At 33.4% G+C, this 15,499-nt stretch overlaps 1 protein-coding gene and 1 pseudogene across 1 annotated transcript; both read right to left on the reverse strand.

The window, feature by feature from the left end:
• Window positions 1–4,053: 4,053 nt before the first annotated feature.
• Window positions 4,054–7,497, reverse strand: LOC102595374 (subtilisin-like protease SBT1.7; annotated as a pseudogene).
• Window positions 7,498–11,453: 3,956 nt separating this feature from the next.
• Window positions 11,454–14,829, reverse strand: LOC102595705 (uncharacterized). Its single transcript, XM_006339762.2, has 7 exons — window positions 14,453–14,829; window positions 13,826–13,978; window positions 13,549–13,626; window positions 13,286–13,381; window positions 12,102–12,137; window positions 11,805–11,986; window positions 11,454–11,727 (listed from the first exon to the last, which is right to left on the reverse strand). The coding sequence occupies exons 1-7, from the start codon at window positions 14,678–14,680 to the stop codon at window positions 11,565–11,567; spliced, it is 936 nt and encodes a 311-aa protein (XP_006339824.1). The 5' UTR covers window positions 14,681–14,829; the 3' UTR covers window positions 11,454–11,564.
• Window positions 14,830–15,499: the final 670 nt, after the last annotated feature.

The raw sequence follows: 15,499 nt of genomic DNA on the forward strand, positions 1-15,499 counted from the left end.
TTTTTGTTTAAATTTCTTTTATAAAAGTATATATATATATATATTTTTTTACTTCGTCTCCTCTCCCTCCCCCCTTTTCAAATACTAATTTAGATATTATTTTATTTTTAAAAAAAATTAATTCTACTCTCCCCACATAATCCTCCGCTTCCAATTTTTTTCTCATTTAGTGTTAAATATGTACATATCGAACATATTTTTTACTTACCGCCGCAAGATTTTTTTTAATTTTAAATTTATTTATGTTATATTCGTACACTAGTAAAAGAAATTCTAAAAATATATGCACGCACATATCTAACACAAAATGAGAAAAATGTAAAAAAAAAAGAAGGACCGGAGGGTTAAATAGAATGGGGTAGTTTAATTTTTTTTTAAATATTTTTTTTTTTTTATGGATAGTAATACTTTAATCTTTAATTTTTAATTAATATTAATAGTTTATTATTTTATTTTTATCAAGGTGAAATATTTTATTCACGTGGGATGCCATGTGTCAAGGTTTTTTCAAATAAAAGAGAGAGTGCATTACACACACCACTGAAGTGTGTTTCTCAAACTAAAAAAATGATAGTTTAGGTATTAAACTCACGCTCTCAATAGTTTAAGTATGAAACTAAAAAAAAGGGGATAGTTTAGGTGTGTTTTTGACATTTTTCTCTAAAATTTACTACATAAGCGAGAATGATAGATACTCTTTCATTCTCAATCATAGATCTTACTATGGAATCACTTTTATTAAGAAGCGGTTTACACTTTACACCCATTGTGGATATGGAGCAAAGTATTTCGTATGGTTATTTATTCTCATTACTAGTAGATCTTTTATTACAGATTTCAGTTGGTAGTGAAATTCATTGCTCAAGTGGCAGTCCGATCTAGATCGTTAGATTAATAAATGCTGTAGATTTCACAAAGAGAACTTGACGATTTCCAACTTTCAATAACTATAAAAATAAAAAAAAAGGAAAAAAAAATCTTTACCATTATTAACAATAGTGGTTCACGGGTCCATACAGAAATGGAGTAGCTTTAGTGTTAGGAGTAACATTTATTTGTGTGGAAAAAAAGAAGAAGGTAGATGGTTGGTGAGATGTGTAAATTCTAACTTTCAATAATTAATTCAAATATCCTTTTTTTTTTTTTTAACTATTATGATGTTTTGTTTTTCGAATTTAAATTATATATACCATCACAAAATGATATAGTATGTTATTTATTTTATTTTCCCAATTACTAATCATATTTGTTATAAGACAAAAATAATTATTGAAACTTTGTTTATTATAGTTGGTCTATTCAAAAACAAGGTTCAACGTAGGGGCGGGGTCTAGTACCTAAACAAATCAACATTATTTAATGGTAGATACCCCTAATTATCGATGACTATTTTATTGTAATTTTGTGAACCCCGTGTCCCAAAATTAGTATTCTATTAACATGAGGAACATGAAATAGAGGACTTGTAGTGTTTGACACTACCTTTTCTAGTAGCCTTGGAACATATAATAGAATAATTTTGAAAAGAAAGATGTACCTTTCCCAAATAAAATAAGGAAATCAGAAGCTTTTAAGTTTGTTTTTAGTTAGAGTATGATCTGGAAACGAGAAAGAAGAAGCTAAATTCAATTGCTGGCAAGAATTATATAAAATTATACATATATAATGATATTAGTTAATAAACGAACCACAAAATGTACAAGTAATCTTCTAAATAATTTCATCTTCTTTCAATTTAGGAAAAACTACGTGTATTGTCCTTGGAGAGAACCAAATTGGGAACTTGAAAACAACAGAATATATTTGCAAGTTATCTAATCATGTTTTTCTTTTTTGTTACTTAAATGTGATATTCTCGGGTGTAAATTACATTCATAAATGTGGTGATGAGAATGATTCTACGTTATATTGGGACGAAATCTCGGGACCCCTTATATAATCTGGACAATTCTTCTCCCTTTGATATAGATTTTGAGGTTGAATAATTTGACTCTTAAATTAATTTAACATAACAGACTATCAAAGTCGAACTCATTGAGTGTGATGTGGGGTCCCCGGACCACGTTGGGGTGGTGATAAGAATGATCTCATATTAGATTTGGAAGAGATTGGAGAGTTCTTATATGACTTTGGACAATCCTCCTTCTTTGAGTTAGCTCTTTAGATTGAGTCAGATCAAAAATTCATTTAACATTTGATCTCTCATACATGATTTCTCACATTGGGGCAAAAGCTTCTACATGTATAGAGTACAAAATTTCTAGTCACTACAAAAAAAAAGACATTTAGTGCCAATAACTTTTCTTTATTGCCGCAAAAATATTTAGCGATAATTAAGTTAATGCCATTGCATTTATTGTCGGTAAAACCTTTAACAACATTTATATAAATTGTTGGTTATAATTAACACCCACCCATATTTACTGTTACCGTTAAATCTAGTGATAATTTTTTATTTTTTATTTTTTATTTTAATTAAACATTGGATCATGTCCATTTATTCATAAAATAAGAAAGGAGTTCAACTAAGGTCCAAGAGTGACCCAAGTCAAAGGCAAATAATAAAATAAAATAAAAAAAACAAATAAACTATAATTATATTATTACCGTAAAATTCTTTTTTTTTTTGTTGCAGGATGCTTCTATCATCTATGAAACTTAAAACTTTCATTGAATAACTCCTATAATATTTATCAGCAACACGGTATACAGTGTAGAACATTATAAACCATATAGTAGAATATTAGTAGCATTTTAGCTGTAATTTTACAACTGGTAAATAACACAGTCATGTGGAATTTCATTTACTTATGGTGTTGCCAGATTGGCAACGATCGAGTTAATGACTAGCATATACTTTATATGAATTTATTTTTTGCTGGTCCAACTGTTGATTTTTTTAAGTGGGGATATTTTGAGTTTTTAAATTCAATAATAAATTGCTCATTTATTTGTGTTAAAAATGAGCTCAAATATAGGTAACATGTTCAATCCGTCCAGAATTTTAAGGGTTAGGCTCAAGATAATTTGAATTGAGTTCAATCTCAACTCATTCGGGACTTAACCTATTTTAAAAGAATTTTCAATCGAACCCAATTTAATCTTCAATTTCAACTCGTTTTATAACTCTTTATTTGCATTGATATAATGTTTGTTCCTACATTGAAGGTATGAATTACTATCTATTTTATATCTTTTATGATTTACCTATCCATTTTAACTTTTTTTTAAAATAATAATAAATTCTTGAGTTGAAAATCAAATTATGGCTATAAAAGTTAAATAATCTGTTAAAATTATTGAGAGATTAAACGGGCCAAATTGGAGTTATGACCCAACTCGATTTTTAGCCCAAAGTAAACTTGGGCGGGTCAAGACCCATCCCAACTTTTATTTAAACTCATTTTAATATCTCCAATTTCAATCAATCCCCCATTTGACACCTCTAATTTCTTTTATTTTGGCAATAAAATAGAACATACTTTCCGTTGAATGATAAATTCCTTAACTTGGAACCCATAAGGGATTGTTAGGCTACCGTGCCCTTAAAATCTATACGCGCTAGATAGACTCCTAAAATTATGACATATTTGTTTTTTTGAACATAATTTATTATGACGTAAAGAAAGGAAATTGTTTATTCCACAAAATGAAAAGCTTTTTTTACGAGGTACCAATAGAGATTTGTAGATATTTGATTTGTTATGAAATCAACGAGAGATCAATTTTCTTTTTATTTAAGAGTATTGACTACACACCCCAATTCTGAGCTTCTTGCATGTTATTCATTTCAAGTGACATGTTAGGTCCGCAACCATTGTGATCTCTCGAAAGAATCAATGATGTAGTGCTAGCACATCTAAGACTTTTTAATTGGCTAATTATATATTAGGTAAGTCAAGATACATCGATTTATGCATCTATACAAGTATATAAGAAAAAATTAAGTGATCTTTGGTTGAAAATCATGTCAAAAGTATATGAGTTCACAATTAGAATTGCTTGCAATACTTGGTACGAAACATCACTGTACTGTGAGCAAGAAATTGTAGAAGGAATAAATTTCTTTGATTAACTTTACATTAAATAAATAGCTATTTTGTTCATATAATTCATGTCCAAGAAATTGCTACTTGACTACTGACCACATGCTTCCCATCTGACCACTCAATTCTACCGAATACATTCGTAGATGGGGACTTTGATGGAGCAGTAAAACTCACAGTATACGATTTCTTCTCATTAATCTGAGTGAAACTAACTGCTTCAGGTTCAACTATAATTTCCACGGAACTATCTGGCAAAGAAACAGTAACGTTGTATGTTCCAGACGGTCCAACATTAGTCAGTGTCCGGCTGTATTTGATTGTGTTTGAACCGGTATCGGCAGGGAATGGAACAGCAAATGAAGGGTAATTCAAATCAGTGACGCTGTATTTTTTGCTTGAATCACATGTGAAGTTTCTTCTTGCTATGCTATTGATTTGTGATGGCGTGTATTTCAATGCACACAGGTAATTGAGGTAATCATCGGCGTTTATGTCGTAAACCAGACCTGGGTTCACCGCCGAAATGGGATCCACGTGTCCAGCGCCGTGACCGAAAGGTGTAGATGGTTTTCCGGTGGCGACATCTAGTAGTGCTCCGCCGTTCATGTAGGTGGTGTAAGCGGTGGTCATGAGCGCCGAACGAATGGCGGCGGGGCTCCATTCTGGGTGGACTCCTTTGAGCAAAGCCGTTATGCCACTCACGTGTGGACACGACATGGATGTGCCTGATATAATGTTGAACTCGACCCGTCTATCGTCCTCAGCCAACCCCGTAGGACTGACTGCCCCGGTCCAACCGGCCAGAATATTGATACCGGGCGCGATGATATCCGGCTTAAGTATCTCCGGCGTGATGGAATTTGGGCCTCTGGAACTGAACGCTGCAAGAACCGGTGATGGTTGGATTCCTACCTTTGTTCCTCCAAAAAGAATCGTGGCTGTTGGATTAGGATCTGATGTTAAATACTTCTTGATTGCATCGCCGGTTATTTAACCCACCGCCGCCGCTGGAAGAAAATGGGCGTCAGCCACTAACTCCTCCCCATTTGCTGCGGTGTTAGCCAAAATCATGCCGGCTCCACCGGCTGATTTGACCACATAACCCTTTTCAGCGCTAGCGTTAACCCCTCTATCACACAGCACAATTTTGCCTTTAACTTTCTCCGGAATTAAGGTTCCCATTATGCAGAGATTTCCATTGGTTGCGTTGCTGGCATTACCTGCATACACCAAGGGAAGCATCCCACTGGGTAATGGATCACCTCCGTAAAGTGAAACGCCGGAGAAATTTTTACCATTGCCAAGGCTTACATATGCTGGAAAATCACGGTCAATTGTTCCGGCACCCACGGTGGTGATCCAAGGTGCTTGGTTGGACAAACTGAATTGATTAGGTCCAGCATTTCCAGCAGAGCAAGAAACCAAAATACCCTTCTCCATTGCAGCAAATGCTCCAATTGCAATGTCGTCGCTGTAGAAATCAAAATGCCTTCCACCAAGTGATAACGAAAGCACATCAACGTTATCATCAATGGCTTTGTCCATACCTGCCAATACGTCTGGGCTAAAACATCCCCCAAGCCAGCAAACTTTGTAGACGGCAACTCTGGCACGATAGGCCATTCCACGAGCAGTTCCTGAAGCATAACCAAAAAGGCTAGCACCCTGAACAAGTGAACCAGCTGCTGTAGAAGCAGTGTGTGTTCCATGTCCATCATCATCCCTAGGAGATTTAGACTCCTTGGACTCATCAATTGGTCCAAGAGTAGCTTCATAACCACTAGAAAAATACCTCGCTCCAATAAGCTTTCTGTTACACATGGCAGAACTGAAATTGGTGCCTGACTCACACTGACCTTTCCATGAATCGGGAACAGGTCCTAATCCAGTATCGTCAAAGCTCCTTCTCTCTGGCCAAACCCCTGAATCGAGTACTCCAATGATGACATTACTCGTAGCATCTGACTCATTAAAGATATCAGGTCTGTTATCAAGACCCAAAAAAAGAGGTGTTCGAGTAGTGTGGAGTTGGTATATCACCTCAGGCAAAACAGAGAGAATCCCAGGTTGGGTCTCTAAGGACTCAGCTTCTTGAGCTGTAAGCCTTGCTGCAAAACCATGGATAACATTGTTATAAACATAGATCATCTCCGCTGATTCAGAGACCGATTTGAGGGACGCGTCATACCAGTGAGTATGATCATCAAAAGTTGCTGGCATTTGTGATTTAGCCATGTGAATGATGTATGTTTTCTTCTCCTCCATTGCCACAGACATATGACATAGGCACACAAGTACAACAACTACAACTATCAACGGGTATGTAGACATTTTGATTATTTTTTGTGTTTTTCCACTCATTAGTTCCCTTGGACTGCTGCATTAATAAAGGGAATTGAATGAACAAGCAATGAGAAACTTTAGGTAATATATATAGAAAATTAAAAGAGTGTTGAGTGTAGTGAAGTGAGGCTACTGTGTGAGGAGATGGGGATGTTGTTTTCTTTTTATGAATTATCGGAAAGATCCAGCCTAGCTGAATAACTGATAAATAGAGATTAAAGAAGGAAAAACGAGTATAAAAAGAAGGATCACATTCACAGAAATCACATTTCTTAACGTAAGTAATCAAAGAATTTAGAGTACAAAATGGTAATGCGTATTCTCCTTTCATCATTTTATCTTCCGTCTTTTATTTTTTGTAGTCAGTGCTAACCTCTTTTCACCTTCCACTTAATAGTTTGCTCATTTGCACAAGAAAAGCCAGAAAAGAAACAGAAATCCAAAATTCTTCCATCCTACTATTTCATTCCTTTCTTTTTTTGCTACTTAGATTAGTTAATAGCCACTCACTTTTGATTCAAGTGCGAGAGTGATAAGTACTCTTTTATTCTTAATCATTGGGATCTTGATAATAGAATCACTTTTTCTTAGCTGATAGCTGGATAGCTGTTTTGGGACTCGACTAATTCGGAGTCACTCCAAAAAGTCTCAAGTAAAGCATGGCAATTTCATTCTTAAAGCTTGAACCCAAAACTTTTAATAAAGAATGAAAAGGTTACTTACGATTCTACCACAATTTTGAGCGGCACCTCTAATCCCATTTCTTTACTATTATATCTTTTTACAGATTCACTTGGTAGTGAATTCATTACTCAAGTGACAGTCCGCTTTAAATATTCAGATTGATAAATGCTGTAGATTTCACGAAGAGAACTTGAAGATTTCCAACTTCCAGTACTACAATAATAATATAGATAATGGGAGAAAAAAATCATTACCATTAGTGAACAATAGTGATTAGTGGTTCACGGGTCCATACAGAAACGGGTAGTGTTAAGTTTTAGGAGTAAACTTTATTTGTCTGGAAAAAAAGAAGAGAAGGTAGATGGTTGGTGAAACGTCGAAATTCCATCTTTCGAGAATTAATTCAAATGTCCCAATTTCGAATTATCATGATAGTCTACTTTTCGAGTTTAAGTTATATATTGCTTAGTATGATTATGTTATTTATTTTGTTTTCCCAATTACTAATCATATTTGTTATATATAGTAATCTGTTATAACAAATTAATTATTGAACTCTGTTTTTTCCAGTTGCTCTATTCAAACAAAAACAGACAAGGCTACGTAGGGGCTAGACAAGGTCTAGTAACTAAACAAATCAACGTTATTTAATGTTAGATACCCCTAATTATCGATGAAAAACGAAAATATTTTACTGTAATTTTGTGTAGGGGGTAAAATACAATAGAAACACGTGAACCCCCAGTCCCAAAATTAGTATTCTATTAAACATTAGGAGCATGAAATAGAGGGCTCTTGATATTAAAAATACAAAACAAATAAAGAAGTCAGTTATTGTGCTAATTCTAAAATGTGATTCTTTATCTATTTTTGGATTTTAGCATCGATCGATTTTACTTGTAGTTTTGCAGCATGATAAAACAATTTTGAAAAGAAATATATACCTTTCCCATATGAAATAAGGGTATCAGAAGTTTTTAAGTTTTGTTTTTGGTTAGAAGAAACTTAATCCAAATGATGCCAAGAATTATGTACATTTATAATGATATTAGTTAGTAAACGAACTACAAAATGTACGAGTAATCTTTTTTTTATATTTTCTTCCTTCTTTCTAATTAGGAAAAAGAAAAATACGTGCAAGGGATAATATGTATCGACAGTTTTTTCTCTTTGCGGCCTATTGATTGTAGTTACCTTGAAGATTTTGTATAAGGCCCCATTTAGGAATATATTTGCAAATTATCTTACCAGGTTTGTTAAATAATTGTGACATTCTCTCGGGTATAAGTTACATTCGTAGATGATTTCACATTGGATTGGGACAAGATCTCAGGATTCCTCATATGATTTGGATAGTTCTTCTCCTTTGATCTTTATTTTGAAGTTAAATATTTAGGGTCAAAATTCATTTAACATGATATCAGAGCTAAGCTCATTAGATCCTCTTTTTGAGGTTGAGTTAAGCCAGAGATTGAGGGATGGGGTGATGGAAATGATCTCACGTTGTATCAAGACGAGATCTTAGATTCCTTGTATCGCTTAATCAATACTATATATAGAGAGTAGAGAATTTCTAGCTTCTCAAACTTATAATATTTATCAGCAACAAGGTATATAAAACATTATTAACAATAGTTTATTATTATTTTAGTTGTAAATAACACAGTCATTTGTAATTTCATTTACTAATGATGGTTCCAGATTGGCAACGAGTTAATGAACTAGCATATAACTTTATGTGAATTTAATTTTTGCTGGTCCAACTGTTGATTTTTTAAGTGGAGATATTTTGAAATGGCAAATATTTCCTGATATGTTTACACACACACCCCAGTCCCCACCCCCCTAAAATAAGTGTTAGGACCAATATAATTGAGCTGTAACGCATAAAACATACTCTCCTTTAACCAGTATGGTTAAACATATGAATATGCATGTCGGTGGTACCATGAGATAAATAATACTTAAGTATATATTATCTGGTAATTACGTCGTGAGCATTCAATATAGAGACTAGAGTAATCATAACTAATTAATTTTCTTGTTCAGCTAGTTAGTAGAGTACACATTAATACGATTCTAAATTGCAATTTAGCTTTATCAAAATTCAAATAACTTGAAATGAAGAGTTATATAAATCAATATTACCTAATTATTGATATAAAAAAATCATAATGCTAATAACTAAATTCTGATTTATAAAATGCGACACTAAAGCGAGAAAAAAGATGTTTTGACTCAAAATTTGCATGTATATTTGGACAAGTAAGGTGAGAGAGCCTTTTGTTTCAACTCCACACGTGTTATGCTCTTTTACGCCTCTCTTTCCTGCCAACTCACGACCTGTTCCATCACCAACTGACTAAGTAATAAATTCACATATATAGAGTCAGTTTGAATTGGCTTAAATAGAAATAGGTTTTTAAATTAAAAATTAAAAAGTTTAATTTAAATAATTTTTAAATTAAAAATAAAAAGTAAGAAAAGGTCTATTTTTGGTTTTTAAATTATTTTAAACTTATTTTTAACTTTGTCAAACACTTCCAAAAATTAAAAATAAATTAAAAATAGATTTGATCAGCTCTCTAAGCTGCCAAAGTATTTATATTGGCAGATCCAATCCTGTGTCCAGGACATGCAAATAGGTAGAGAGCAATTGTCTAATCAAAACAACCCTAGAAAAATAAATAATATTTCCTCGGTTTCAATTTATATAACTTACTTTTCTTTTTAGTTCGTCCAAAAAAAAATGATACATTTTTATATTAAATAATAATTTAACTTTAAAGTACTATTTACCTCTAATAAAATAATTTATAGCAACATAAATATCTATTAATTTATTTTAGATCATAAATTCAAATGGGACAGAGGAAGTAATAATTAACCATGAGTTTAAATAGGACAGAGGGAGTAATAATTAGTGTAACTAATACCACATATCATAACCTTATCGATAACATTGCAAATTATGATAAAACTAGACTAATAGGGGAAATCTTTCACACTATCAGTGTGTGTAATTTTAAATGTGATTATTATGCAATTATGAAATCGGTTTAAATGCCTTATGATTACACTACTAAAGTGACAATATAAAGACTCTTTATTTTACAATATTCTTATTATTTTAATTGATTATAGCATATTATCTCTATCTTTATTGATATGAAGTACAATTTTATCTAGTAGCTTAAAAATATATCCACTATGCAGAAAATTTAAAAGCAAAAGTTATGTAAATATACAAATTTAAGATATCATAATGTCTAAAAATTTCTCAAAACTTCCTTCTCAAAAACATTATTATCCTCTCTCGGTTACATTATTATCCCCTCACAAATGCATCTCTCTCCTCTTGGATACATTCTTTATCTCCTCTCAAATACATCTCTATGACTCTATCCCCTCTCGAATACATTTCTCTCATTAACAGACAAAAAAAAGAAATGTACGAATTTTTTTAAAAAAAATTATAATTTGAGAAACTTCCAAATGAATGTAATTAGGCTCAAATATATGTGCTCTCTATAAAATGCCCAAATTTAATTTCTCTGATTACGTTTATGCATAAAAGCCTTTTTTGTAAGTATAGGCCCGTTATCATACATGAATAGCAAGACCAGTAGTAGTGTTATAACATAATTGATTTAAAATTTTGGATCTCTATGAAAGAAAGAGCTTTTGCCAAGTTAATTCAAGTAAGTACTTGTGCCTTTCTCATAATCCCACTCTGTAGTAAGATATCTAAACAAAAAGTGGCATTACCTCTGCGAATTGGCAAAGAACAGTAGTAATTAAAAGTTGAAAATAACAACTCTTGGCTTGAATCATGCTAGAATGGTAGTGATTAGATTTTAGGGTTAAAGAAAATGATATCAAGATCCATTTAACTCGTAAATCGTCAAGTTTTTAATCGTTTACAATACTGTCTGTATTATGTAATCTTTTGCTGCTGATCCTAACACTCAAAGAGTGCTGCCGCAATTATAAACTTATAGTAATAGTAATTTTTTATGATCTAGGGTTCCTCAAATAGGGGAAGATTTGAGCACAACTGAATAAAGGGTCATCCCTAAGAAGAAGGATTCCTAAATTTGCATCTATCCTGTTTGTTTTACTGTGTTTACTTTAATAAATTTTAAAGTTTTGTACTAAGTAGTCTGTTTTCGTAGTAAAGGGAGGAATTACTATCGTTTTCTCGAATTGGTTTTGATGATAACAAATATTCACACAGGTGGGCAACTATTATTTTTCCCCAAATTATGGCTTGCAGTTGCAGCACACAGAGACTTTTTGATCAAATGATGGATTTAAACATTTTGGGTTATGATTCTCTTTCTCTTTTTTTTTTTTCTTTGCATACACATTATCTAATGCGTAAAACATCAAAATTTCTTCTTTAAAATTATAAGAAGAGGCTCAATTGTACAGATCTTTTGAGCAACCACAGAATTTAACTGTAGCTTTCTTCACTTATAAATCGTCTTATTTAACTAAGTCTTCCCATTTGCAGTACTGCCCACCGGCCAATGCACGATAATACCTATCTCTGCAGTAAACTGGCCTTCCATCAGCTGCTTCAGCAGCAGCTTTAGCCAGATCATCGTCCTCCTTGACTTCCAGTGGCAAGCGTAACAGTTCTTCTTTCCTTTAATTGCATAGCGAAACAACGTAAGCTCATGAAATTTTATAATATTGTACTTCTTTAAGTTTTGAATAGAATACCTGATGCCTAGTTTATTTGTGCTGTTTGTTGAGGTGGAACTCAATGAGTTTTCTTTTGTTGTGAAAGTATCGCGGAAAAAATCTTCTACTGGTGTTGCAAATATGAATAATGAGACTGCTGCAACTAGTAAAGCCCCTGTTCCAACTAGCGTTTGCTTCAGCATTTTAATGACTGGTTTCACCTAGATAAATAAATTCCTCCAGCTTTGTCAGGCTCGTAATATTGGAAAGATCTACTCTATTGACAGTTAGAATAAGATGTAACCAGCTGATGAATTTTATAGATCAATCTGGTACCTTATAAGAGCCCAACAGCCTATCCCGAGCTAGGATCTGCAAGGAATAACCACATTAAATGTCATATGTGCAACATGGTTTCTGATAAGTTTTTTAAGAACTGCAGGCATTTATAGACTTTTGGAGCATGAATTACCATAGGAGCGAAACTAATATTAGCTTCATGGTATAGATGTTATTCCATCGTGTGCTGTTGTTGTGGGATCATCCAAAGTAAAAGATAATGCTATTACTTTCTTGAAGATCTGTTGCTCAAAGTTTCAAGGAAAGCTAACTACATTTCTATACCATGAAGAACCTATTTTTATTGAAATCTTTAGCATAGCTGGTCGTGCTAATAAGAAAAAAATATTGTGCAAGGACTTATGATTCGACCAAGACAAGGAAGTATAGCTTATTGCTTTCACATGTAGCTTCACTTCTTATTTGTGATACGAAATTTTAAGTCCATTTCATGATATATCGGACCATGTTCACCTCAGTGTTAGTCATTATGGTTCTGGGCACTTGCTCTAATCTATTATGTGAATCAATTCATGTCAAGCAATATTACAACGTTTCATTGAGAATATCGTCTTGAATTTTCTCTTTTTGATCTTTTGGTTCGTTCAAGAAATCATTTTTGTGGGTTAAAATTCAAGGTAGACCTCTCTCCTTATGTGTCAAATGAAGTAAAACTTAGATGTGCAAAATATATGAAGATAAACCTTCAAGAGAATGGGATTGGAGTAAGAATAATGAAAGGCTAAGAAGTTTTATATAATGATGGACACAGCTGAACATTAAGTTGTCTAAAAGTATTGTTACTCTAATTTCCCCTTTTCTGCTAGCTCTGTCTTCTTCATATACACGAGCATTTTCTAGATTCAGTTTATAAACCTCCTTTTTTTTTTATAAAGTGTTCAGCTTGACTTAATTTTTTACTTAAATGTGCTTGATGTAAATAGTAGTATAAATGAGCTATTTTAGGGAACTGGATTGATGCCTACAACTAGGAGATGATACTGAAGTCAGCCATGTGACAAGTGAAGCAGTGAATAGGGGATGATAATGGCGTCAATCCGTGTCACCTAATTTATCCATTTTGAAGCTGGCAATATTTTCTTGCTGTGGGAATGAGGAGGAGCAGAGGAAGCAAAGAGAAAGGACCTGTAAAATATGTATGCAAAGGAAAGACCACTAACCTCAGGGGGCTTCACCCACATCTGTCCATCATACCATCCGGTCTCTTCATAAGGTATAACTGCTGATAAAAGCCTATCTCCAACATAGCTCCATCCCTATTATGGTTATTGTCAGGAATTAGAAAGTTACATATAATATTAGAAAAGTTAAGTTCTCAAATTATCTTTCTCCAACGTAGCTCTATCCCTATTATGGTTGTTGATTGAATGTGATCCGAATGATTTGACCAAAAAATTGAAGTTCTGCAATTGAAGAACTTTACCAGATAAATTCTTAGGACAATCAGTGCAACAAGAAAAAGAGTCCCCGTACTTGCAGCCAGGAGAAATCTTAAAGGATCCTGCAGGAGGATTGTGAAAATTTGAATGTCAATGATTGTGAAGAGCTGCTATTAGATATTTTAATGACTGAGTGGATTCATTGATTGTGTTTGTGACTTGGAAATAAATAAAGAAAGAAAATTGAAAGCTCCTTGTTTACAATTGACACATGAGTACTCACTTTGCGGAGAATGAACTTGCACAAAGTTAACAATTTACCTTTGAAGGATTGAAGCTTGCAGCAGCAATAGGTACTCCCAAAACTGCAAAAGTAACTAACCAAAGTCCTCCGAGACGTAGGAAGAAGGCCCCTGGACCCAATTCCGCCCAAGAGTATAAAGTTTCATCTTTCAGAGATGAGTACTCATTCACCTGGTAAAAAGCACTAGCTTAGTTAATACTTTAAATTGCTCACCCACCTCCATATCAAGTCCCCCGTCCTTACAGAACTTCAGAAATTTAGTACATGTTAAAGGTAATTTACTGAGTCAGTTTGATCATTTCAATAATCCTATAACCTGCAGTAGAAGCTTATCGTATAATGGCATGTCCCACCTGTGCAGGTCTTGTGGCCTTCTCAAGACTAGTTTAAGTTTTTTACACTAAAAGTGTAAGAATAGTTACAGAACCAGGTCACTAATAGGGTGATTGCAAACTAATCTCTATGATTAAGCTAAAGAAAAGTTACATCACAAGTTGAACAATAAGGATAGCATAAAAAATATTTAAACTATCAGAGTATTAGTGTATAAATATAAACTAGTATGTGAACTAAGATGAGTCTTTTCTATCGTTTTCTGCAGATTGGATCAAATGAATGAGGCCAGGGATGAATTGAGAACATACCGGCCTTTGTTCAAATGGCACCTCAATTTCCAAGCCAGGGTCCCAACTACGACCACCTAATCCACTGCCGTTGGTGCCACCATTCATCCCATCTTTCAGGGCTTTAACTCTAATGTTCCTCCGACATACAATCGTTGCTTTGTTCGACAAAATGATCCACGAGCGGCAGCTTCTATTGACTTCTATCGGACTAGAAACTATGGAGCCATAAAAATTTAGCCTTAGCATTTGTGAATTTTCTTGCAACCATAGAATTCAGAAGAAAAAGTAGCTAGATACAAGTTCTTATTATTTTTTTTGAAAAAAAGAAAGAAAAGACCATGCATTATACGTGATGGAAAATTGTCAGTAGTTGAATAATCTCTGTTATCTCCCCCAAAAAATGACGATCTTTATAATTTCTTATTTTTGTCCAATTAGAATCAGCCAACTGAGGGCTGCTCTTTTGGATTGTGTGTGTTCGACCACCAGTTGTAAACGTTGTGGTCCACTTATGTGGCTCCTACATAGGATTATCTTGAATTATAGATTCTAAATGTGAAGCATTTTTTGTGGTATACAAAGCAAATTCGTGGTTAACTTGTGTTGCAACGTGGAAAGATTATCCTTGCACACCACTGTTACGTTCATTTCTCATTGTTCCACGAGTTCTTTTGTGCTCTCTCTGATTCCTATTTGAAAAACAATACACTTTTCTTAATTTTGTTTTGAATTTTTAAATAACAAAAAATTTGAGATAAACATTTATGATAAAGACGAAAATTATTTTGGGATGAAGGAGAGTATAAAAAGTCTTAAAATTAGGAGGTTAGGTCGGATCAAGCCAAAGCCATACCACAACTCCTTCATGACTCGAAGATTGAAGGTTCTAAGAGGGCCAAGACATGATTTATTCCAAAATAGACTTGAACTACTCATAAATATATGAAATCATTAATATTCTATTTAGTAGGATGACGTTGAAATCACGTGAGAATGAAAGTTTAAGTAAACATTTATCAAATTTATTCCATTTTTGTTTACTTCATAAAAACGTGCAAAGTTATT

This window comes from Solanum tuberosum, unplaced genomic scaffold (genome assembly GCF_000226075.1).
Source record: "Solanum tuberosum cultivar DM 1-3 516 R44 unplaced genomic scaffold, SolTub_3.0 scf00012, whole genome shotgun sequence".
Classification (NCBI taxonomy): Eukaryota; Viridiplantae; Streptophyta; class Magnoliopsida; order Solanales; family Solanaceae; genus Solanum; species Solanum tuberosum.

Bases quoted from the DNA above. Each gene is read 5' to 3' on its own strand.
- LOC102595705 (XM_006339762.2), bottom strand. From the start codon at position 14,680: ATGCTAAGGCTAAATTTTTATGGCTCCATAGTTTCTAGTCCGATAGAA. The intron at 13,382-13,548 runs GTAAAGTTCTTC...TAACCATAATAG, and splicing joins TTGTCCTAAGAATTTATCTG to GGATGGAGCTATGTTGGAGA. The intron at 12,138-13,285 runs GTTAGTGGTCTT...TATTCCTTGCAG, and splicing joins TGTGGGTGAAGCCCCCTGAG to ATCCTAGCTCGGGATAGGCT.